A 26,256-nucleotide genomic window follows, 5' to 3' on the forward strand; every position below is an offset into this window, starting at 1 on the left:
TCTGATGGACCCAGGATGAGCAAAAACCAAAATGACACATTTTTGTCTTAATACCAATGTTGTTTTACTTTTGACTTCTAGTTTTATTGCTTACTAGCAGGGCTACCCAGCGTTACCCAGGGTAAAAGTGATACACTTATTACAACTGCTATCTTTCTTTCTCCCTCATCCATTTCCCCTTCTACCCCTTCTCTGTCAAGCTCTCTCCTCTCTGTATATACACACACACACACACACACACTTTTATAGATTCTTCGATAATTTCTATTGGATTAAAAAAAATTCTTTGATTAAAAATTCAGAGTTACTGCTTGATACATAATCTGGCTGGACACCCCTCCCCACCCACCTCAACTGAAATATGTGCCAGTTTAGAATGAATATTTTTTTTCTTTCATAAATTTTAGATATTACTCATCCAGAGCAACGTTGATTAAGAAAATACCACCATTGTGTACATTGTTTTGTTTTTTTTGTTCTTTAGTTTTAACCGGACATACATACACAGATGACTGCTTTCTATATTATGATACATTAAAAATTCTTATAGTGAAAATTCAAGATTTAGAAAAAATATTTTTCCAAGATGTTCAATTTTAATTTAATCTCATGATATCCATTACATAAGATTAAATGATGGGGGGGGGGGGGGTCAAATGTACATGTGATGTATTTATTCATTTAGCTTTAATTCTTATGCTTTAAGATAAAATAATTTTTATTATATACTAACAGTTCAGTCCAGCTTGGCTTGGGCCCTATGTACTGTTCATAATTTTATGTGCGTATGTGTATATGTATATATATATATATATATATTAAAAAGTTTGACTCATGTCCAGGTCACTTACATCTAAAATTTCAAGTGTTTAGATCAAAAATTGGTGGAGGAGTTTGGTAGAGTCTGCAAAGGTCAATTCTTTTAACTTTAACCTCTTGGCAGCCAAAATCTGATTAAAAACCTTACTACATGTCTGAATATCCTTTTATGTAAAATTTCAAATGTTTAGACCCAAAATTGGCTTAATAGTTTGCTAGAGACTGCAAAAGTAAAATCTTTTGAACTTTGACCCCTTCGCAACCAAATTTTCATCCAAAAACTGATTCAAAAGCTTACCCTATGTCTGAATAAACTTTATGTAAAATTTCAAATGTTTAGACCAAAAATTGGCTGAGTAATTTGGTAGAAACCACAGAGGTAAAAATCTTTTTAAACTTTAACCCCTTAATATTTATTGTTTTGGGTTCAAATTAAATTAAAAAGTTTGATCCATGTCCAAATAACCTACATCTAAAATTTCAACTGTTTAGACCTAAGATTGGCAAAGGAGTTTGGTAGAGTTTTCAACGGTCAAATCGTTGAACTTGACAGCCAAATTTCTGGCCAAAATGTTGGATTTACTTTCAGCAGCCTGGTAACTCTCACCTTATTTTGTCCTTTATTCCTCACATTCTATGAGCAATGTTCCTGATAAAGGGGGAAGAATTGCTGTTTGGGGGGGGGGTCGGAATCTATCTGTGTGACAGTTATCATTGGTTAGCTTTTGACCATGAAGCAATATATTTTTTAGCTTCTTACATCAAATGGCTTCATACCTTGCCCAAAGTGATTTCCATAAAAAGAAAATTTTTTTCTTTAAGCTAATAGTCAAACTTTTTGTAAATATAACCAGTTCTTTAATAAAAAAAAATATGCAAAGTCGAAGTTTCAAGCATATAAGTTGCATTGTTTTATTCATAATTTAGTTAAAAAAAAAAACATGATGCTATGACAAATTGTGTCCTTTTAGTTGGTACTTATTCCCGGGTGCCTCAAATCTATTTGGGTCCAATTTTAGTTCATTTGAAGGAGACAGAAATTTGTTTACAAAATAAATTCTTAGATGCTATGAATATTCAAGATATAAATAAAGTGAAGATTGAAAGTATAAATGTTAGTATAATGATTAAAAAAAAAAAAAAAAATCCTTACTTTGTCCAGTTGGATACGGCGGATGATTTATAGCTGGGTTAGTTGCAGTTGATGCAGACCAACTATTTTCTGATTGATCTGGTGTGTATGCATTGGTAGGTGTTGGCTGTTGCGTAGGATGCCTTGTTGATAATTTTGAAAAAACTGGAGGTTCCTCACCAAACTGGATGGTTAAAACCATCAACAGTCCATTCAAGTCAGACTGGGGCTAAGAGGAAATACAAGAAAATAACCAAATTAGATAAAAACAGGTGCAGCAAAAACAAGAACAGGTATTACTTACTTTTTTCTTTTACACTTTAATTCACCCCAAACAAAGCACTGAGACGTGACATGAAACTGAATTAGGGGCCATATCTATAGAGACCGTGTGAAGTTGTGTAGCAAGATTCTTAGGAATGTAAATTGTCATTTTAACAGATTTCGAAAATTTCTATCTGTGAATCATGCTGAAAATTGTTTCCCTGCGGAATACAACATGGCCATTTTCAAATCTAATAAACACTTGTAAACTGTCTTCATGATTTATCAAACTTATGTTCATAATTTTCAATCTTCTCAATATTTATCACCATTCAACTTCAAGTGGCTTTTAGCCTTGATAACTGGTGACTTATTAGTCACCAGTTAAAAAAAAAAAAATCTATTTCAAACTTTTGTATCACAGATTGATCAACAATAATTTCCATATTAACTAAACATATTTGAATGTAATAGATCCCAAGCAATGCTGGGTCAGACTGGCCAGTATTAACTAAACTGTATACACTCATATTTCATATCCACACACGAAAGAACTTAAATTTTATGCATATTTGGATTCTTCGAACTACTGTTCTCATCTCGTGTTATTTTCACATTTCAAGCAATGTAACCTCCAACCTTCTTCAGGTCTATCTTGTCGAACTAAGGAATTTGCACAGAATTTCAAATGAACCTTTAATCAGAAGGGGGGAGAGGGAGCATGCCCTCATTTTGTCAGTCATGACTGGGTAGAAGTCCTAAGTAATTCATAATTGTATTTTTAGTATCGCCCCGCACTAAAGATTTAACCTTCAATCTCCAGAAGCGTGTAACTTACAACTGAATTTTATCAAGTACTTTATTCACAAGTTCAACAGAAAAATTCCAGATTGAGATTGTCGGACTGACTTCCTGATCTTGGTTGTCATAGTCACGTTTCGGCCGTTTTGCCCTCCGGCCTTCATCAGATGTTTTGTATCGAACTGGGGAACCGTTTGTTAGGAGTCTCGAACCCAACCCTTTATTATTATTACGGGGGTACTGTGTTCGGACTCCAGCTAGGCTCTGAGACATAGTTGCTGATTCTCTGTTTTGAATGTTACTTTTCACTGCCTTCGTTCAGGATTGAACTCAGCACCCTTGGGTAACTGTAAACTTTGATACAACGTCTAGGACCACTCAGCCATATGTCACTAGGGTTGGGTTCAAGACTCCTAACAAACGGTTCCCCAGTTTAATACAAAACACCTGATGAAGGCCGGAGTCCGAAACGTTGTGACTATAACAACCAAGATGAGGAAGTCAGTCCGACAATCTCAATCAATGAAAACACCTCATCTCAAAAATACAGACAATTACTAAAAATTCCAGAGTTCAACAAAATACACCTGAAGGTCATAGGTTACATCATACGAAAAATTGTGAAAATAACACTCAAGATGAGAATAGTAGTTTGAAGATTGTTCTATAATGTGTGTATAGTTAAAGAAGGAGACAAACATATAAGGGAGAGATATGTGGTGGTGGAGAGGGGTATTAATACCATTTATAGTAGAAAAAACATTTCTGATTTGATCTTTTCAGTCTCTAAATTCAATACAAGTTTTTAAAGAGAAACAAATACTTACAAATCTCCAAGTGAGCAAATAAGGCAGATTAATCTTTCCATTGGGATCCACATACCGACCCGGTTTGATCTGCATTGTGCTCGTTGGTTTCACATAAACAATCGGTGCATTGTAGGGGTGAGTATCCAACAACCATATACAGATGGGAATGTTATATATATTGCCTGCAAAAACAGTTTTTTACAAATTAACATTGCCACAACTCAAGATTTTTCAACTATAAAACTGAAAGTAATCACAAAAAGTTTGTTTTTATTAAATATGAAATGGAATGTAAAAACAAACAAACAAAAAATGTCTTAAAATCTACTATATTAATGAAACGATCTTGATTTTTTAACTTGAAATTTCTGACATAATAGGGAAAAAAAGCAATTCCTATAGAAAATTTTAATACTCCCAACTACATGTTTCTCTGCAACAATACATACATTACATTTAATCTTTTTAGATTTACTCTCCCAAATATGTAATTCCACAAAGTAGCAAGCAATTTAACTCTAATGGACTTAAGTCCTCCCACGAAACCCAAGAACACCACTTAATTTTATTTGAAATAATGCTTCATATTATTTGGACAACTATTGTCATTTTGATTATTTTTTTTCACAATGTTTTAGATGAAATAATCTTCAACCGTCTTTAGAGTCAAGTTTGAAAAAGGATGCACTTAAAGATATTTTACATTTTTGGTCTAATGTAACATAACCAAGTGAAAATAGTAATTCAAGTAATCAAAATTATCAGCATTCCATCTAAAATTTCCCAAACTAAAACTTTATTTATAATCAATTTGGGTAGATGTGAAAGGAGCTGATAACATCTGCAAATGTTTTTAACTGAATTATATACTAACAGAAATACTCAGCAGAGTCCGGCATTGAATAAGGAACCCTGGGTCCTTTTGTGCTTAATTCATACATTTTTTTTTATATTTATTTCTTAAATTTTACAATATTCAATTTTGGGGATGGTACACAAGGATGTACTTAACATGGATTAGATTGGGGGAGGAGATGTTAAGTGGCATTTATTGAAATCCTGTTCAGTAAATTTAGTCTTTAACCGCCCCCCCCCCCCAAGATATGCACAATCTTCTGATGTGACTCCTAGTGTATTCCTTCTACAAACACCATATTATCATTTCTATTCTTGTTTCTCTTGATTTCTACAATTTGAAAGTTATTTAATCTCTTCTCTTATATAAATGGCAGTTGTGTGTGTGTGTGTGTTTGGATATCCAGCTAAATGTCCAAAACTACTAAAAGATTCAAGTTAGTATATTCTTGATCAGTGTTGTCTTGGATGAATAATATCTAAAATTTAGAAAATTGAAGGTCAACTGGACCAGGTTTTGTCAAGGTGTGTTGAATTTTCAATATTATTATTATGTACTAATTTGGAAATACGCCTCAAGGAATCTAATATATAAGAGAGAGTTTGTGTGTGTGTCCAGCTAGAGAGGAATAGGCTGGGCAGAGGAGGTAAAACGAGGAAGGAAAAAAAAAGAGAAGTTTTAATATAAATATATTTCAATTTTTACTCCGAGCAATCCTGCTAAACTAATATATAAAGGGCAAAAGTCTATGTATACACGTATGTTTGTATATCAAGCTAAAAGTCCAAAAATATTAACTAAAGGCCCCAAAAATTCATATTTACTTGATTAGTGTTGCCTCAGTTATATAATATCTCAAATTTATTAAAAAAATAAATAAATAAAATAATAATAATAAGATAAAAAAAAATTAAAAATTTATTCTTTAAGGATCAACTGGTCTCGGTTTTGTTAGGAGAGAGAGAGGCAATCGTTATTTTCTGCTATTGTTTTGGCTGCACAAATAAATACTACTCTGGCATGTTTGCATAACTTTATATACAAACATTACAAGTATATATTTTATTAAGAAAACTGATTCTTGTTAAATATAGAAACATGTTTCATGAAAGTTTTTTTTTAATATTAATTTGATGTTACTCTAAAATTTATATTTTAACATTCTCAAAAACAAACTATTCAAAAAAAAAAAAAAAAAGGTAAATTTCTAATATGTAACAATCATGTAACTTACTAAAGGTTTTCATATTTTGTGTTACTTTTAAAAATGTTAATTTAAAAAATTCTCAACATAAAAATTATTACTCAAACAATATTTTGATATACCTCTAAATTAGTAGTAAATATTAATTAAACATACACATAATCAATTAAAAGTTGGTATTTGTTAAAGAAACTAATTTGCAAGCAGAAAAAAGTTAAGTTTAACTTTTTTCTTTGCCTCCATCTTGGATATTACAAAAAAAAATCATAAAATCAATTATTTATTAAATGATGCTTTTTAAGGTTTCTTATAAAAAATACTTTAAAAACATGTAATTACATAATATGTTGCTTACATGTAACTATTACTAAAGGGTTTTCATTTAATTAATGTTGAGCTTACGATGTACCTGACTCTCCCACTCTGATTATTCAGCTATAAGATGATCAACAGCAAAATAAAATCTATTTTTTGAACTTGATTGAAATATTAATGATTAAATTTTTTTTGGAGCTAAATTATTACATAGGGTTATTGTAATCATCTAGACTAAAACATTTCAAATAAATACATTTCAAAAAGTGATATTTGTTTTCTTGATTTGAAGAATATTTGACATTTTTTTTTACAATAAGAATAGTTAATATTTGTTTTAAAAAGAAAAAGAAATTGATACAATTTTAAATTTAAAAAAAAAAAAAAGGCATTTATTTACAGAATATTTTGCTGAAATGATAATTATTTTTATAGAAGTAATTTTTAATAGTATTGACCCTAACAGACATAATTCAAAATTGAACATTGATAGAAAATTATACAAATTAATGAAGAAAGCACCATAGAATTTTAACCATAATAATAAATTTGAGACTTTACATGTGTATTTCTCACAGCAGGGTAACTTTGATAAATATTCAATTTTTTAAAAATTATTATTAAACAAATATTTATTGAAATAAAACAATACAATGATGTAAAATAAAATTAATTTTTTAAATTCTATCTAACAAAATATCACAAAATTAAATCCAGCAGAATGTATTTCAGTTTCTTTGCAAACAAGGTGCTTTCTTCATCAATCCGTATAATTTTCTGTCAATGTTCCATTTTGAAATATGTCTGTTAGGATCAATACTAGTAAGAAAAAAATTACTTCTGTAAAAATAATTATCATTTCAGCAAAATATTCCGTAAATGAATGCCTTTTTTTCTTTTTTTTTTTAATTTAAAATTGTATCAATTTCTTTTTAAAACAAATATTAACTATTCTTATTGTAAAAAAATTGTCAAATATATATCTTTTTGTTAATAACTGATGAAAAAAAAATATTATTTTTCAGCCCTTCAAACTTTGAAAAATACTATCGTTTAAAAAAAAAAAAAAAAAACATTTCCAACTTTAAAAATCTTAGCAAATCCTCACGTATTAAAAGGCAATGTTTTGGAAACTATCTGCATTAAATTTTATTCATAGATTTAAACATCAGTTGTAGTTTTATTACAATTGGTTTCAATTAATAATTTAACCTTCAAGATCTTTAAATAATTTGATTGAATAAATAAGAAAAAAAAACAAAAAACAAACAAAAAAACAACAACTCCATTGCAACATTAGGTGAATACAGTTAGTTTTCAATAAAATATCAGGAATTGGAAATCATTTTCAAAATGAAACAAATTAAAGTGATTGTAAAAAACAGTGCATTTAATGATTTTTTCAAATATTTACACTTAAAAAAAAGGTGTAAAAATAATTACCTTTGTATTTCACAGGAATCGTACCATCCAAACTAACTAATTCTTTATTGTTTCCATCATTGAATACTGCAAAAACAAAAGGTAAAAAATTAAATTTACAAAAATTAATAAAAATATTTTAACTCTTAGTTTTTATAATATATCAACCCCTTTTGTGAAGTATCTATGCACGCATAGGTTTGGCTTTTCTATTAAACCCTTTTTGTATACTTTATTTAATGCTTAAACAGCTATCGTTAGACATCACAGCTAGAACTCATTGATACTATACTTGCAAAGAATATTCCTTTCTTTTGTGTGACTAATATCAAAGGGAATTTTCATTAGCAGGGTTTCCTTCCAATAACTTTCCATTTGTGGAACACATTACCATGGGACAGCTTCATGAACAGCTACAACATGTCATCAAATCCAATGTCAATAAATAATTGCCATAAACCGTCCTCATCACAAAATGAGTTGTAGTTTTATCACAATTTGGTTAAATTAATTTATTTTTCATTATATCAATATAGTTCCAGTTATGATTTTCATTTTATAACATTCATCATTCAATTGAAAATCCATTCATCTCATTAATTCTCATCCTTGATTGGCTCTTATAAAGACTGAGTGGGAACTCATTAGTAAAATAAGTAAATCTATATATCTATAAAAGTGAGACTGTGTGTGTGTACATTTCCCTATGAAACTACTACGTCAATTTTCAGTCTACAGACTCGAGGGGGTATTGAATCGGTTTTCGGCCAGAAATTTAGCTGTCAAGGGGTCAAAGTTAACGATTTGACCTTTGAAAACTCTACCAAACTCCTCCATGAATTTTGGGTCTAAACACTTGAAATTTTAGATGCAGGTTACTTGGACATGAATCAAACTTTTTAATTTGATTTGAGCCCAAAACAAATGTTATGGGGTCAAAATTGAGGTCAATGTTTAAAAAAAAATTTGACCCATGTAAGCTTTTTAATCAGTTTTTGGCCGAAAATTTGGCTGCCAAGGGGTCAAACTTCAAAAGATTTGAGCTTTGTGGTCACTAGCAAACTATTCAGCCAATTTTGGGTCTAAACATTTGAAATTTTACATAAAGGGTATTCAGACATGCAATAAGCATTTTAATCAGTTTTTGGGCGAAAATTTGGCTGACAAGAGGTCAAAGTCAAAGAATTGACCTTTGCAAAATCTACCAAACACCTCTGCCAATTTTAGGTCTAAACACTTGAAATTTTAGATGTAGGTTACCTGGACAGGAGTCAAACGTTTTAATATATATACATATGCACATAAAATTATGAACAGTACATAGGGCCCGAGCAAAGTCGGGCTAAACTGCTAGTAATAAAAAATTAGAAGCTATATCTTGAAGGTAAAGTACTTTTTTTTTTTTTTTAACTTATAGCTGAACAGAAAGGGGATTTATGACTTTCCCAACAACATTAGTCCTTATCTGATTTTGATGATTAAGGTCTTGCAAGTGTTCCAGACTCTGGGATGGGCAACATCTCATAACTGCTTTCCATGCAGTCTGTTCCAAAAGGTTGACATCAGTGAGATTGTACAAAGTCACATCACCTCTTACACACTAGAGTCAAGTCTTCCTTGGTCTACCACACTTCCTAATGCCTGGGAGTGGGACACCTAAGCATGATGTGGCATGCTGTAAATGTCTGAGACAATATCCGTAATTTTGCCAACACAAACTTTCTAATGAAGTACGATGGTTGGGATCCTAATTTACAGTCGCACATCCATCTGTATAAATGAATAAATCTGGCAGGATTTATATGAGGATAGCAGAGGCGATAGATATTCAGCCTCAGAATACAAATGAAGTTAGAGTAAAAAAGTGATGTGGATTTACCAAGAATAGTATAATTTCAATTTTTATTAATAACTTCAAACAAAAACGATTTCATTGATTATAGTTAAGATTATCTGGTCTTTTTGACTTCTGGTTTATGCTCCGTAGATGGGACAACAGTGATAAGCAAGATACAATCCCTTCTGACTAACGATTCTATTCCTCTCAGATAACGTGAAAGTCATCCCCCCTTCCTCCATATAAAAAATGACTTGATTGTCTAATTATCCAGCCAAATGGACAGCAGAAACCATAATTCAAACAAAGCAAACAATCTTGATTCCAACCATTTCATCTTTTTACTTGATTTAAAATATTTTCATGGAAGGAAACATTCTATTTATTCAATAGTTTTGTTAGTCTGTCAATACTTTTTGAATTATTTCATGCTGAAAAAAATATATATATATATATATTTGGAAGCAACCTGTATACTATTCATTAAAGATAAACTGCTAGTTTACAGAAATCTTATAAGGTTGTACTAGATACAGGGCTTTACATTGCGAGTGAAACACTAGTATTTGCGAGTTTCTCATGCAATATTAGCAAATAACTGCCCTCTACTATAACTGGATTTTCCAAAAACGGAGAATTAATTAAGGAGAATTTGAAGACATGTGGCTAACTTTGTATAGCAAGATAGATACAAATGAAAAAAAAAAAAAAAAAAAAAAAAAAAAAAAAACAGAATTTTGACATAAGTCTAGAATAAAAAGAAATCAGAAAATTCCATTTGAAGTAAAGAGTAGAGCTAGTACTAAAATTACGTCATGGACACAAAATTAGAAGGGACATACAGCGATGAGAAGAGAAAAGGGTTTCTGTTTGGCATGTGAGTTCACTGTGTTCAGACCCCTCCCCCCCCTCCTTTTTTTCAAAGCTCTAAATTCCTTTGTCCTTCCAAGGAGAGCTCACGTAAAACAAAGAGCATGATGTTAGTGAATAAATACATTCGTGACATTTTTCTTTTATTCTATTCCATTATTGCAGCTACAAAGAGAAGATACAGAATCTTTGGTTACTACATCACCACTACGGCCACCTTTATAACTATATGTCACTATCAAATGAGCAACTACTTATTTGTCAGAGAGAGAGGGAGAGACAGACAGACAGGAACAGCTTTTTCTGTCAATGAAGTAGAGGACAAGCAGTTTGTCAGGATTGGAGAATCTCTCTGGCAATTTGACACTGTGGTGTCGACTTTGTTTTTATTACATTAATACAGAACCTAAGAAAAGTAGAAGGCACAGAAACTTGGACTGCTGCATCACAACTACGACCATCTTTACAAATAGATGTCACTACCCATTGAGCAACTACTAACAGGTCAATGAAACAAACTGATTCTGTTGATGGGTAATCTCTAGAGGTTTGAAAAACTCTCCAGGCAATGTTATACATGACTTAATCATGTTAAAAAGTGATTGAATCATAAAGAGAGACATATCTTAGGTTGAATAAATAAAACATCTGCCCTTTTCCTGAAAGAGGATTCAGAATAAAATAAAAGATGGAAGTGTTTTACTAACACAAAAAGTATAAGATTCCACGTTTTCCTGTTGGCTTCACCTCATGCAGTTATTTTCGTCAGTTATTGAATTTAGTGCAGGTTAGTGTACAAGCCATCACACATCTTTGTATTAAATTGGGTCAAGGTAAGATCAAATGCAAATGTATTTAAAGATGAAGATGGCAGGAAACAGAATCCGAGACCTTTCCTACACACATAAAAAATAAAAAATAAAAATAGAAATTAGATTTAATTTAGAATTTTTTTTTTAAATCGGTCAAATAAAATTAGGTAGTTTTATTTTCAATATGGCCACTATTTTTTTTTTTTTTTTTTTTTTTTTTTTTTTTTAATTCTCACACATTCTTTTTTATTAGAACAGAAGCTGCTGCTTCATTTGTACCAAGTGTTTTTAGTGCTTCATACTTCAAAATTATTTGATTAAATTTTTATTTTTAAAGACAATAAAGGCTATAGAAAAGGTCAGGAAAAAAAAAGGTTATCGGTAACCTTCGTTTAAAAGAAAAGATCCTTAAATGTAAGAAAATTTGTTTTTATGTGATTTCCCACCCCTTTCTCTCACCCTTCCTTCCACATTTTTTTTATCAACAGCCTTTAATTATTTTGAGGTCATAAAATTCCCTCCATTTTCATGGATGATGTCATCCTTTTGTATCAAGCAAAAACAGCAAGACATACAGTTACCTATTATTATAAGCAGAATTAAATCAAGTTTTTTTTTTTTTTATCAAATATTTCTCAACTATGGGATTGAGCTATTTTTGATAAAACTTCTACTTTAATCATTCTAATTAACCGCAATTTGTAATCAACTCACCAAGTGATTGATTTCTTACTAAGTTTGTAAGTTGCTCTCTCTCACTAAATATTGCACGACTCCCTTCTCTGCTCTTTTTTATTTTTATTTTTTACAGTATCTACCACTTTCACTATCTCTCTCTGCTTATAAGAAAAGTTTCTATTCAGTCTTGAGAGATAACGGATACATCCTGTAAGGGTGACCGTGAGTATAATTGTAAAGCAAAGGTTGCACAATCCCTAGGCATATCTCATGAATTAACACTGCTTGATTGCAGTCGCAATGAGCAATCCAAGACGATTGGGAAAAATGCTAAGATAAGAAGAGAACACATACAGCACCTGATATTCCAAAATGATTACCCATTTAGTATTAACCAATCTCTTTTGGAATTTGTTTTTATTTATATTTAACTGGCTTTGCAAACTCATTTTTTCCTGATTTAAACAATGTAACCAAGTTCATTTTTTTTTTTCAAGTATACAGATTTGAAGAGATAACTGGCACTCATTAACAACTGATAGTATTTGCAGTAGAAGTTGGAAGTCAGTCAGAATAAAAAATAAATAACTGAAACTTGGAGTCTGATATTTCCAGCTGACTCCCAACTTCATCCAATACTTTAAATACAAAATGCACTATTTATAAAAAAAAAAAAAAAGAAAAGCATGCAGTGAATTGTTTTTTTTTGTTTTTTTTAAGAGTGGCATTCCTCAAAGAATCATTTTGGAATTTTGTTCTAACAAAACGACTTCAAAATGTTAAGAATGGAAGGAGGGTTGCCAATTCAGCGGAAATGAGTGGTAGCTGGAAGTTGAATAACTGTTTACAGATACAGAAATTTAAAGCAGCTCATAAAACGAGGTTAATTTTATTCAGATTATCTCACAAGAAAATATTGTTTTAGTGGATGTATTTTCATAAATGTTTTCCTGACGTCTAGAACTATTTTTCCACATTCTTTGTATCCTGATGAAATTTTATGCTCAAGTTTCTGCATTATTTGGATTATTCAGACTATTATTCTTGTTTTGGTTATTATTTTCACAATGTTTCAGTCAATGAAACCTCTTACCTTCAAGCATCTCTTTTCAGTAGTGGGAATCTTTATGTAAAACTTGGGAACTCTTACAAAATTTAAAACTTTATTTCATTCACAATAGTAGATTGTTTTTGTCCCAACAGGTAGAAGTGTTAATTATTAAGCCCTTCAGTAAGGATTGAATCTTCAGAAAACTCACTTAAAACTGATTATTAATCAACACCTTTGTTATGCCGTGGGTTCACGGTTAGACATTAATTTATAACTAGCGGGACCTGTGGAAATTCCACAGCGGATTCTTTCAGATGTAATATATCGATGTTGGCATTCTGAGGATGTTCGACATCAATGGAGATGCCCTGATATTATTGTAGCACTTGTTAAAACTGCAAAAGTATTTACCTAAACTAGCAGGGACGCCTGGCGTAGCCCAGTCATAAAATACACTTAAATACGATATTTAAATTTATGCAGATTTCATATATATTATTATAGAGTGAACTTTCGATCGATTCTTACTTGTGATTTCAAAAAAAAAAAAAAAAAAATATATATATATATGACTTGGATGCATCAGCTTGAATCGAAACCGAAACAAAAACTTATGAAGAAAAGAAATATATATATATATATATATATATATATATATATATATATATATATGTGTGTGTTGTATAACTTGAGTGCCATCAGTTGTAATCTAAACAAAACTTGTGAAGAATCTTCGGTAAAATTATTTATTACAAGAAATGGATTGGTTGGTTGTTTTTGTTTTACGGCATATCAACCAGGTTATTTAATGCCGAATCTAGTTATTTTGAGGAACGATTTTTAATGGAGTATATTTTTTTTTAATGTCAGATTCTATTTAACCCATAGTTGGGACCCTAACAGGTACTACCACTCTGGGTCAGTGGACCTGGGAGCAATGGCAATTAAAGGGTGGCTCCACACTCCCCAAAGCCCGCAAGGTGGGGCCTCACCATCGATATAGTTTTAGGTCATATCCAGGACCACAAGAAATGGAAGGTCATAACAAACGACAGCCACTTGGAAGATAAAAGATGCAAGCATGACACACGAATTAACACACCACTATCATATTACTATATAAATTAGTTCCAAGTTCCCTGTTTAGGCACGACAAATGTATGACAAATGGCTTCTGCTGATTCTCTGTTCACGTGATATTTAGGTACATCATTTGAACAACCTAGGATTCTGTGTCAAGAACAAGAAGCAAAAGATTTTAATTTAGACAGACTGCCATGCTATTTTTTAAGACTAAAATTATTAAGAAAATTAAGTTTATTTTTCATATTTAAGAAGAATATTTTTTAAAAAAATTTCAAACATTTTTATGTTTGAAATTTTTTTAAAAAATATTTATATTTTAAAAAATGTTCCTTTTAAGTTAAAAGAAAACAAAAATTGTTTTCTTTTTAAAAAAAAAATCATAAATTTTTTTTTTTTAGACGCAGTTGTAAATGTTTACAAAATATTTTTTTCTTTGACTCATTTTTTAATAATATTCTTAAGTTTAGAAAAAAAAAATGTTTTTTTACAAGCAATACTAAACACCATAATGTTCAGCGCTGGACAAGGCACACACTGCTATTTAATTTGACACTCAGTCTTTAACTCAGTAATAAGTATATTTCTCCTACCTCCATCAAAATAGAACTTATATAACTGGATTTACAATAAAATTTACTTTAATATGGTATTTTAATATTTCTGTTGTGATTTGTATATTCGAAGAAATCGCTATTTAAATCTGACTATTAATGATGAAACCTGTCAGCATAGCATGCCCGCTGGCGATAGATCACCTTTTGCAAATAAGCGGTAGGGGTGTGTTCAGATAAATACTCGAAGTGGAACTTGTACCGGTCAACAATGTTTCTAATTGTCTTAGCTAACCAGGAAAAAGAATTGTCTTTGTTATGGAATTTGAACACAACATATACATCTTTCCAGTCAAAAGTTAGAATATCTTAAAGTTGACACTTTGTAATACAAAAGATAGAAACTGTTCAAACACTATTTAATAACAAATATATTAATTTCTTTTGTCCTAACATTTGAAAAGAATTGGATAAAAACTTTATGCACGAGTCGATAGAAGTCGTGATGAACGCATATAAACATGAGAATTTTTGTGCATCTTGTCACACACAGAAAATCTGTAAACAAGTGTTCATCAACTAACTTACGATCAAAGTATCCATTTTATTTTGTTATTATTTAGAAAACAAGTTTTTGATTATGGACAGGAAAAGAATATTCTTTTGAAAAAGAATAACCGACAATGAACATTTTTTTTTTTTGTTGGTTTTTGAATCGTAAATAAAACATCTCAAAGTTGACGCTTTGTAATACAAAGATAAGTAAAGATAGAAACTGTGTTCAAACGTTATTTAATAGTGAATATATTAATTTTGTCATAAAATTTGAAAAGAATTGGATAAAAACTTTATGCATGAGTTGATAGAAGTAGTGACAACCGCATATAAACATGAAAATTTTTGTGTGCTGAGACGCACCCAAAACAATTTGTAAACAAAATGTTCGTCAACTAACTTATGAGCATAAAGCATTCATTTTATTTTTGTAATTATTTAGAAAACATAAGTTTTAATTATGGAAAGGAAAAGTAGCCAAAAAACAAATAAATGTTACCAAAGGCAAGTTACTTTTCTATCTACCTTGATAAATTTTTAGTGTTGTAAATGTTTATTCTGTTCAAAAAACAAGTAGTGCCGAGCGTAACATGAGAACAAGAAAAAAATGGCTGCAATTTCTCTTGAAGTCTCGACAATGGCTTAAAAATAAAAAATTATACAAAATAGCGGTAGAAACTTACCCGATAATTGTCACGGTAACTTGGAGCCATTAAAAATGAAATTTAATTATCCTAATTAGTTTAATGAACTTGAAAACATAATTGTAATCTATACAAAATTTCCTTTTATTTGATATGCTACAAGCCATATTTTGTTAATAATTTTTTTTGAATTGTATGGTGGTGGCCATCTTGGATTTTTCACGGTGTAATGATGATAATTAATAAAGTCCATCAGAATAATATTTCGCATCATGATAAAGTCTTACCTCCCATTTTTTCAACTGTTTTTTTTTATGATGCTTCGACTTTAAGCCATTAAAATGAAACTTAAGTATGCTAATTAGTTTAATGTACTTGAAAACATAATTATGGTCTGTACAAAATCTCCTTTAATTTGATATGCTACAAGCAATACTTTGTTAATGATTTCTTTGAATCATGTCATAGTGACATTTTGGATTTCCTGGTCACCATCTTGGATTTTTCATTATGCAAATGATAATATCCATTAGAATAACACTTCCTATGATAAAGCCTTAATTACCACTTTTCTTAGCTGTTTTTATAAGGTTTCTACTTAAAGCTGTTAAAATGAAACTGAAATATGCTAATTAGTCCGTAAGTTACCAAGTGAGATGGTCGTAAATAACGCCAACTGAACCCTTATGATATTATGATGATATATTCAAAATTTCATCATACCTTAAAAAGATCTAAAGTTACAGATTTTTAAAGATGGGTTAGTCTGTAAATTGTGCAAATTTCCTGCCATTTTCAGTCACAAGCTTATATGCATTTGAATAGGACTGACTTAAGGCAAAATGTCCAGTGAACCACACATTTTTTGATACTTTTAATGGTCATAACTAGTTCTAATGGGCCGATTTTAAAAAACTAAAGATTATTTCTTTGTTTTTTTTTATACTGTTTTAAATAATGCTTAATTTGAGTTTATTTGATCTAAAGAAAAAAATGGCGTGATCTTGCTATTTTTACAAAATTTCAGAGAGAAAAAAAACAGAATTGTGATACAAATATTAAAATCTAATCTGTTCTAAGTGACAGTCTTCTGAAGGTTAACAGTTCAATGTTTGCTTCTACTACTACTAAAATAACAAACAATCTACCCAGTAATAGTTAATGGAATGAGAACAATATACCCTTTTGGATTAAATGAAGGGTTGTTCAAAATTTTATATAGGTTCCCGAGTTTGACAAACATTCCAATGTTCAAAAAGATGCACCTGAAAAAGGTCAGGGGGTTACATCGGCCAAAATGTGAAAATAACCAATACTTTCAGGAAATTCTAATAATTTGTTTTGTAGAAATCGAAATGATATCGTAGAAAGATGGTACCTATGACAAGCCTGTCACTCATAACTAAAGTTTATAACTAGAAGCAAGCCCGATTATCATATCTTCTTAATAGGTATTTTCTTCATATGTAAAAAGAGGTTAATGTACATGTGACAAAAAAAAAAAAATCACACTAACAATTTATAAACAAAGCTAATAGATCTTTCATATTGTTAAAAAACATCTTTCTGCTCAATCTGAGAAGAAAACTTAGGGAAAAAAAAGTAATTGACTCATGTGAGAAACAGGGACAGAAATATTTTCTTGGGTGAAACAGTTGAAGCCATTTCATTTCTAACAAAACAATGAAATTGTTTGAAGTCTTACTGTAACACTAAAGAGAGGCAACATCAGACCTGTAGGGTTGATGTGACGTTTATTTTGGTTAAAAGTAATTTTTTGTTCCCGGACGATGATCGGGTTGAAGTAATAAAAATTATTATTAATTTTTATTTGTGAATAAATTCTGAGCTAAGTCTGTTGTTGAAATAGCGGCGGCAAGAGTGCCTTTGTAGCGAAAAGTTGAATCATATTCTGGACATCAAAAGCGAAAAAGAATGCATAAAATATGTTAGCCAAAATACACAGGCGTTTGATCTCCAATGGCCGAAATCATAGTGTATATGAGCCGGAGGGGTGGGGATTTCACACCCGCAATTGGCAAAACTGAGCCAAAGTTGACCTGTGAATTTGACAAGTTGAAAAGTCGGGTTGTTTTTGATCTAAGAGAAACACACGCAGTGACTCGGCATTATGTTTAGAACAAAGAAGAGGAAAAAAAATGAATTGTCCGAAATTTCAAAACAATAAGATAACGTATCGAGAATTGTCATTTGGTGAATCAGGTCGAACGAAAAAAAGGAGTTTATGAAATATTTTTGCTCGGATGGGAAAATGTGTTATCCGATAAGTTCAAAGCGACAAATGCATTTTTGGTCTTTTGACGTAAACAAAATGTCTGATATAATAAAATGGCCGACAACCAGAACTTAATTCAAAGATAAACTAAAATCCCTTTGAATTATCAAAGCGAAAGGTGAGATCAATAGATAATTTTAAAACAAATCAAATTGCGTGATTTGCTTTAAGTAAAAGGAAAAATAATTTTCCTGTATATGAAAAATTCCATTAGTAAGCCAGGGAGGAGTCAATTAATACAACGTGTAAGTTGGGCGTTAATTAAGGGAGGAGTGAATCCAATTTTGGAAATGGACCAATGAAAAAGGGCCCTGTCGAAGTATAATCAACCAATGAGAAAAGGCCCCGTCGAATTATAATCAAGCAATTTGATTGGTCGATGACGAACATGGGTGTCGTCATCATTCCATAATTGTATTATAAAAGAAATGAAAAATCAGAGATTAAGTCAGAACCGAGTGAAGTGAAGAGTAGTAAGAGTCGGAAGAAGAGAGATAAGTCTCGGCAGAATCACCTCTCTTTCTCTCTCCCCCTCGCTTGTTGCCTGATAACTCAACGCTTATAACGTGTAGATTACTTAATGAGAATTACGCAAAGTCCGCAATACCGACCAGGTATTTCAACAACAGAAGCTCAGTTGTAAAACTAACTGCTTGCTTGAATTAATTGTCAACTCTATGTATATGCTGTAAATACTTCTTTTATGAATTTCCGAAATATATATTATATTAACTAACCTCCGGAGTTTTGTTGCTGATGTGCGTTGATCCGTATATATGTACATTCTTTATTTGCCAAATGTGACCACGGTTAAGGTCACACGTGCAAGGTCACATCTGTGGATATTTCGTTATTTGCCATTTGTGACACCGTATCCGTCAACGAACACCCAGGATAACTAGACGATCCATGGAGGACAGGCCTTGAGGACCGAGCATCCGAGAAGAATCCCCAACGCCTTAACGAAGAACTCACTGGGTGACGCGACGTACTAACGGTTGGCAGACCTAGTTGCCCAGTCGACATATCATAACTGTACCGACCAGGGTGCAGATCATAATCGGGCCGTGATCAGGGGTCAAGGACGTGTAAGGGTCACATCTAAAGGTCACATTACCAACATAACTCACCTTACCTTTTAACAAACTTACATTTCAAGAAAGAAAGGAAGAGAAGGGGTGGCAATTGCTACTAATAATGGTTTATTATTAAAAAGGCAGAAAATAAAGAAACAAGTAGAGAAGGGGTGATACAGTGAATTTCAGCCAGAAAAAGACAGGAAATGTAAGTGGAAATTAGCATTTTTTTTTAGATTCAACAAAATAAGTTGGTTTTTTTTTTGTAATTTTTTTTTGAACATGAAAGCAAAATTTTATCACTTTATTATTTAGTATTATACATCTTATAATTCACAAAATTAAAAGTGTTTTAGGGCAGCCATTAGTACAGAATAAAAATTTACAAAAAAAACATTCAAGAATGAAAAGTGACAGCCTTGCAATTCCCATTAAAATGATTGATATTTAAAAATAAAACTACTTGACCAATTTACATGATTTTTGGAATATATTTTTTTTTATTTCATCACGGGTCATACAGATTATTCTTTATTTTTGTTTTTTAATATAAGAGAAACTGTAGTGGTGCAGTTGTTGTATTCAGTATGTCTGACAGAGCTGGATGTAAGTTAAATGTTTTAATACAAATTCTGGTTAAACCATAGATACAAATTCTATTCCACCCACAGATGGGTTAAATCATAGATACAAATTCTATTTAACCCATAGGTGGGTTAAACCATAGATACAGATTCTATTTAACTCATAACCTGGCAGGTACTACCATGAAGAGGGAGAGTGGACCTTGGGGCAGTGACAATTAAGGAATGACTCCAGTATCCAAAGTTCTCAAATGGGACCTTTACCATTTGATGCCTTAAGATCATCCCTAAGATTTTTGATTTTCTCGAGAAAGGAAGGGTTCACTATAATCACCACATGAGTCCAGGGAATTAACTAGATTAAAAACCTATCAGTACCATTGCTAATTGCAAAATTAAGATAAAATAAGACAAAAACAACTTACCAAATGTATCTAATGTCGGCCTGAGGTCTTTGAACATCTGAAATGCTCTCAATACATCTGGCTTTGCAATATCGGGATATTTGTACTGAAAAACAAAATAGACATTTCATATAGAATTTAACATGCTTAGATTCGATATTAAGACCATTTTAAACTGTATGGCAAAGGGATCAATTGAATTCAAATAATACAAGGCAATACTTATAATAGGCCTTGCAACCATGTAACTAGTCCATGACTGGAGGCAGGTATTACAATAACCAAAAACAATTTTTTTAGCAAGTGACTTGTTAGTAATAATAAACAGTAATTAGTTAATAAAGTATACCTATTATAAGGAAACACTTGCCAATTATAATTATCCACTCTTCATAAATGCAAATGTAAAAAGAATACAATAAAAATAACTAGAGATGTAAAGATTCCTTAATTCACAAGAAATTTGGAACATTTTTTTTATATTGCAATAACGAGTCAATTTAACTAATCTATTAAAAGCATAATATTATCAACCATAATACATGCATCTTTGTTATAAACATAAATTTATCTTTTTCAAAATCCAACCCAAATAGCAATGTACCTGATAAATCAATGGTTCCTTTAGACTTATTTTGTTGCTTTTCTTAAATTTTATTATTGCACCTTGTCATTTAGTTTGCTTCAGTTTAATTCTGATATTAATTAGGCCTAATTTGACTGTTTACTTGACTGTTTCTGTTCAGGACCTAAAAAGAACCAGTCTCTTGGAAAATTGATAAAAAGAATTTATTCATTTAATTATTTGTGGACTATTATCCTCATCTTCTAGTTGTTGTTTCATGACGTTTCGGACAATTATTCCTCTGGCCTTCGTCAGGTGGTTAACCGCGACGGGATAGGAATCTCCCAACTACTGCCTTCCATAGTTGTCGTCATCTCACCATGCTTTGGCCAACTACACCTCTGGCCAGCTTTGGATAGGATTGAAACCGCTATCTTCAGACAATGATCACCTGGAGCCATAGAGATTCAATGTCTATCCACTGTGCCACAGGGATGCAGTTGGGAGATTCGGCGTTCCTAACCCATCTAACGAAGGCCGGAGGAATAATTGGATAATAGTCCACAATTAATAAATAGATAAATAATACAAATTGCTCATCTGAAAAGAATTCCAATTAAAAGAATCAATGTTTTTGTGTTTAACCTCTAATAAAAGAGGCCATATTTTAATTTAAAAATTTACATATATATTCTTTGTATGCCATATTACTTAGGTAAGAATAAATTTTTTCTTCCAAAACATACTTACTACAATTTTTAAGGATACAAAGGGCTTTTTTTTTTTCTTTTTTTTTTTTTTTTTTTACATAGGCATCACCACATTATCAAGGCCCAGAGGCCACTCAAGGATAAGGGTTAAAGAGTGTACAGTAGAAATTGGTCAATATAGTAATCATTAGTAATGAAAATTTGGTAAATTTGATAACTTATATGGAACGGCTCAAGAACTTATTTACTTTAGACTTGAACACAACCATATTGTAGTCAGCCGGAAAGCAGGAAAACGGAAGACAATTCCACAGGCGTGCAGTTCTAAGAAAGAAGCTTTGTTCATGGAATCTACGTTTAGGTTTAGGCACAGATAAAGAGTGGGGGAAATTATTGATAGTGTTTACAGCCAGACGAGTGTTTCTTGTGAAAGTTTGGCGAGGGGGGAACCATAGATTGAAGCTCAGTTGAACACTTTCCATGAAAATAACGATACATCAGAGACAAACTCGCAACATCTCTTCTGTGAGATAGAGGTTGCAAGGAGGAGAAAAGGACATCTCCTACGAGGCTACCAAGTCTATTTTGAACTCTATCAAGGCAGGACAAGTCCTTTCTAGCAGCTCCTGCCCAGATGTGGCAACAGTATTCCATCCTTGGACGTACCTGGCTCTTATATAGATAGAGAATAGCATCAGCAGTGAGATATCTACCGGATCGATAGAAAGATCCCACCATTTTTCCAGCGGCCTTGGCAACAGATTTGATATACGTGTTCCATTTAAGATCAGGAGTAATGGTCAAGCCCAGAAGCTTGTCAAAACTTGAGGCCTCCTGAAGACGAGAGCCATTCATTTCAATTGATGACAAATGTGGATTAGAATGTTGATGATGTAAAGAGAGAAGCTTGGTTTTAGATGCATTAAAAGTAACCAGCCACTCCTTTCCCCATTGTACTACGTGCTCAAGATCAGAAGAGAGAGAATTGGAGAGAACTTGGTCGTTTACTGTCTTAGATGTGGTACCATAAATGGTAGTGTCGTCAGCATAAATGTCTACAAATGATGTAAGGATATGATTTGGAAGATCATTAATGTAGATCAGGAAAAGAGTTGGGCCCAGGATGGATCCCTGAGGGACACCGGCATTAATACTGTGAGCTTCTGATTTTTGCCCCTCAACTACTACTCTTATGAACCTATCAGAAAGAAATGATTTAATAATTGAGAAGACTTTTCCAGCTATACCATAGCTAGCGATCTTGTGAAGTAAACCTTTATGCCATACCCTATCAAAGGCTTTAGATATGTCAAGAGCAATTGCCCTAGAAAGATTGCCACCGTCGAGAGATTTGCTAATCCTATGCGATATAACTGTAAGGACATCTGCTGTAGATTTAGCAGAACGGAAACCATATTGAGTGTCACTAAGAAGGTTATTTTTGTTGAGATGGTTGATTACTTCTGTATTTAACACAGATTCTAGCAACTTACTCATGACGCACAGGAGACTTATTGGCCTGTACTGAGAGGGGGATGAGCGATCACCTGAATTCTTAAATACAGGGCATACTGATGAGATTTTCCAGGGAGATGGGAAACTATTCTCCTTAAGACAACGTTTAAACAGTTTTGTAAGTATGGGCGCTAGTTCAGGTTGAAGTTTTTTGAATACTATAATTGGAATACCATCAGGGCCAGTTGCTTTACTCGAATCAAGGTTTTTGATTAGCTTCGCAACATCACGTACAGATATACGTATATCACATAGCGTGTTTTCTGATACAGGAGGAAATATTGGGGGTTGGCGGTCTTTGTCGCTAAGGGTAGAATTAGCTGCAAAGTTCTTGACAAAGAGTTTGGCTTTGTCTGATGCTGACGAGATTACCTCTGTTCAATATTCCTATTGCTTTAGTGACTAACAGAATGCTAACATTAATACTATGTTTTACAGGGAGTTCTTTCATTTTTCTATATTTTACCTCTAGCTATAAGTATAAATATTATGAACCTTTAAATTAGTTTACCTTATGCTTCTGGGTAATTTATGCTTCAGAAATATTAATAAAATAAACAAATACTTTACTCAAAACAACAATTTTGTTTGTACATTAAACGTGTTATATTTTTTTTTAACAATTCAGTTCAATTAATAATTTACTGATCAAATTATGTTATACTAGCAGGCTGCCCGGCATTGCCCGATCATAAAATACGCTGAAATATATTTTTTGATTAATGCAGATTTCATATTTATTGGACCCAATATATAGTAATGATTTAAAAAGTTAAAAAAAAAAAAATTAAAAAAAAAATGATGTGAGCCACCACCGAGAATCAAAACTAAAACATTTAGTTTACGATTTATTTTTTCCTTTGATGTTAATGCCCGACCTATGAAGACATGTTTGCTGCAAGGCTAAAAATTAAAACATGAACCAATAGCTATTACATTACGCATGCATATTCGTAATGCCATCGTTTGACTTTTACCTGGCAATTTTTTTTTTTTAATTCAAATTTTCACTTTTGTATTGATTTTCTCCAGCTAAAACCCAAATATAAAGTTTCTCATGGGTTCGAATACCGTATATATAAAGTTTCATGTCTGTAGACCAAAAACTGACAGAAGTTTGGTAGGCAAAATTTTTTTAAACAAATATATATATATATATATATATATACATAAATATTTATAGAAAGAGGGTTATGCTTTTTACGCAAATATTATACAAGTATAAATCATGTAGAATATCTGCATAAATATAATTACGTGTAATAGTTATCCAAAGATGGTCATCCCATAAGAAAACCAAAAAAAAAAAAAAAAAAACTAATAGGGAATTAATTAAAACGAATTTTTAAAAGAATATGCAAATTAGCTAGATCTTTTGTGAATACAATTCCACAACCCATATATAACAAAGTTGTATTTTCTTTTTAAATAGAAAAAAGACTTTTCAATATGAATATCAATACAAAAAAAATTTATACGAATATAGATTTGCGTTTAAGTTGTAAAATCAAATTAAAAAATACAAAATCATCCCCACCCTCCAAAAGCCTTATGATTTAAAAAGTTTAAAAAAATAAAAAATAAAAAAAAATGACGTGAGCCATCACTGAGAATCGAAAACAAAACGTTTAACTTGATCATAAGCTTATGTCAAAAATAAAATTACTAATTTAACTATGAAATTTTTAAACTTCACTTCATATTTGGGAGGCATGCACAAATGTGGACCAGTTGGTGAAAGTATATATTTTTAATTACAATATATCTTTAAAATAAAATTAAAATTTCTTAAAAGAAAAAAAAAAAAAAAAAAAAAACGCTTTACTATAAAAAATACAATTAAAATTAAAACAAAGTCAAACACTAAATATATTACAGCTTTGTAAATTTATATTAACAAAGTGATTAATTCCTAAATATTTTCAGTCATCTATATTGCTCACAATGCCTCAGCAACTTTTCTGATTTTGTAGGCTTAAAAAAAAAATGGGGGAAGGGGTCTAGGCATGTAAAGATAAGAACATTATGAAATTATTGTTCTTCATTTTTTTTTGTTGGTAGGTGGTATTAGTTTTTGTTTCAATTAAAAGCAAATTTAAGTTCATAACATATTTCAACATTAAAAAAGAAAATTAATCTTATTTTACTTATACGACAATTATTTTTTGACAATTATTTTCGTTTTTAGTTATTTTTTTTTAACTTGATCTAATTTTAGAGTTAAAAACTAAAGTAATTCAGTCTATAATACAAAGTATTAAAAAAGGAAGAATTATTTGTGGTTGTTTAATATAAAGTAGCAATAAAAGGCCATTGAAATAAAGCCAATTTTGTATGATATAAATAGTTGATTGTTTAAGAGGAAATAGATTTTTATTGAGATCTAAAAACGGTTGCCTATTTTTTTTAATGATTGATTGATTGGTTTTAAAAAAAATGTAACATTTCTTTCTCTCATTTTTTAGTTATACAATGAAACCAGAAAGCAAGTGAAACATTTGATAAAATTGTGTAACATCTGCAAAACAAAGAATCTGAAAGCAACAATAATTTTCATTCTTTGCAAATTTTATTGTGATTTTCGTTAAATATACAGATTTCTGCCTTTACTTTAGAGATGACAAAAATCCTTATGAAATGACCATTATAGCAACTTCCAACGATAGTTACATGGCTGCCAGCTATCGGCTTGAGGTGGGTGGGTGATAATTATAGGAAAGTCCCCCACCTCTTACCACATGATCATAAGCTTAATTTTTTTAGAAGGGATTCATAATTCAGCGCAAAATAACATTTCTGTGGATTAGAGGGTTCCACGGTCAAGGCAGGATATGCAAGTTCAAAACTATGATAAATGCTGATTAATAGTCAATTCGATAGCCATATAATTATGTGTGAGTACCTTCATTTACACGTATGTTATCACCTTTCACACTCGTTTCATAAAATAAGATTACCACAGATGAAATACCAAAGTACTTGCAGACTATCTGGTGTTACTGTTAACAATTTAGATTTTAAAAGTTAATTGTTCTCAAATGAAACTGTCGTCACCATTTTATTTAAATATACCTAGTTGAAATTTTTACAGCAAAACAGAAATTATGTTAAAGATTGATACAAAAAGAAAATAAATAAAAATATATAAAATAAATAAAAACCTTTATTTTATTTATCAAAAAGTATGTAATAAATATTTTTACCATAAGAAAGTGAATAGATAAGGAACTATGGAATTTCCACAGGATTGTGCTAGTATATTAATTAACCTGAAGCTACAACACATGGATACATTAAAATAAATCTAACATTATCTGTTTCAACAGCTACACACATAAATAGGTGATGTCTAACACTAAAACAGGTAATTCAGTGTATACTTAAGCAAACACAAACATTA

At 31.2% G+C, this 26,256-nt stretch overlaps 1 protein-coding gene across 2 annotated transcripts in view; it reads right to left on the minus strand.

The window, feature by feature from the left end:
• The window catches only part of LOC145239801 (tumor susceptibility gene 101 protein-like), a 108,132-nt gene that overhangs the window by 38,751 nt on the left and 43,125 nt on the right, over nucleotides 1-26,256 (minus strand). For both annotated transcript variants that reach the window (XM_080103323.1, XM_080103324.1), the window contains exons 2-5: nucleotides 20,088-20,172; nucleotides 7,644-7,709; nucleotides 3,844-4,007; nucleotides 1,973-2,180 (exon numbers count right to left, since the gene is read on the minus strand). In XM_080103323.1, the coding sequence (XP_079959449.1) occupies nucleotides 1,973-2,180; nucleotides 3,844-4,007; nucleotides 7,644-7,709; nucleotides 20,088-20,172 (523 nt within the window). The remainder of the gene's footprint in view (nucleotides 1-1,972; nucleotides 2,181-3,843; nucleotides 4,008-7,643; nucleotides 7,710-20,087; nucleotides 20,173-26,256) is intronic.

Source organism: Euprymna scolopes, chromosome 19 (assembly GCF_053919585.1).
Source record: "Euprymna scolopes isolate OS-2025 chromosome 19, ASM5391958v1, whole genome shotgun sequence".
In the NCBI taxonomy this organism is placed as follows: Eukaryota; Metazoa; Mollusca; class Cephalopoda; order Sepiida; family Sepiolidae; genus Euprymna; species Euprymna scolopes.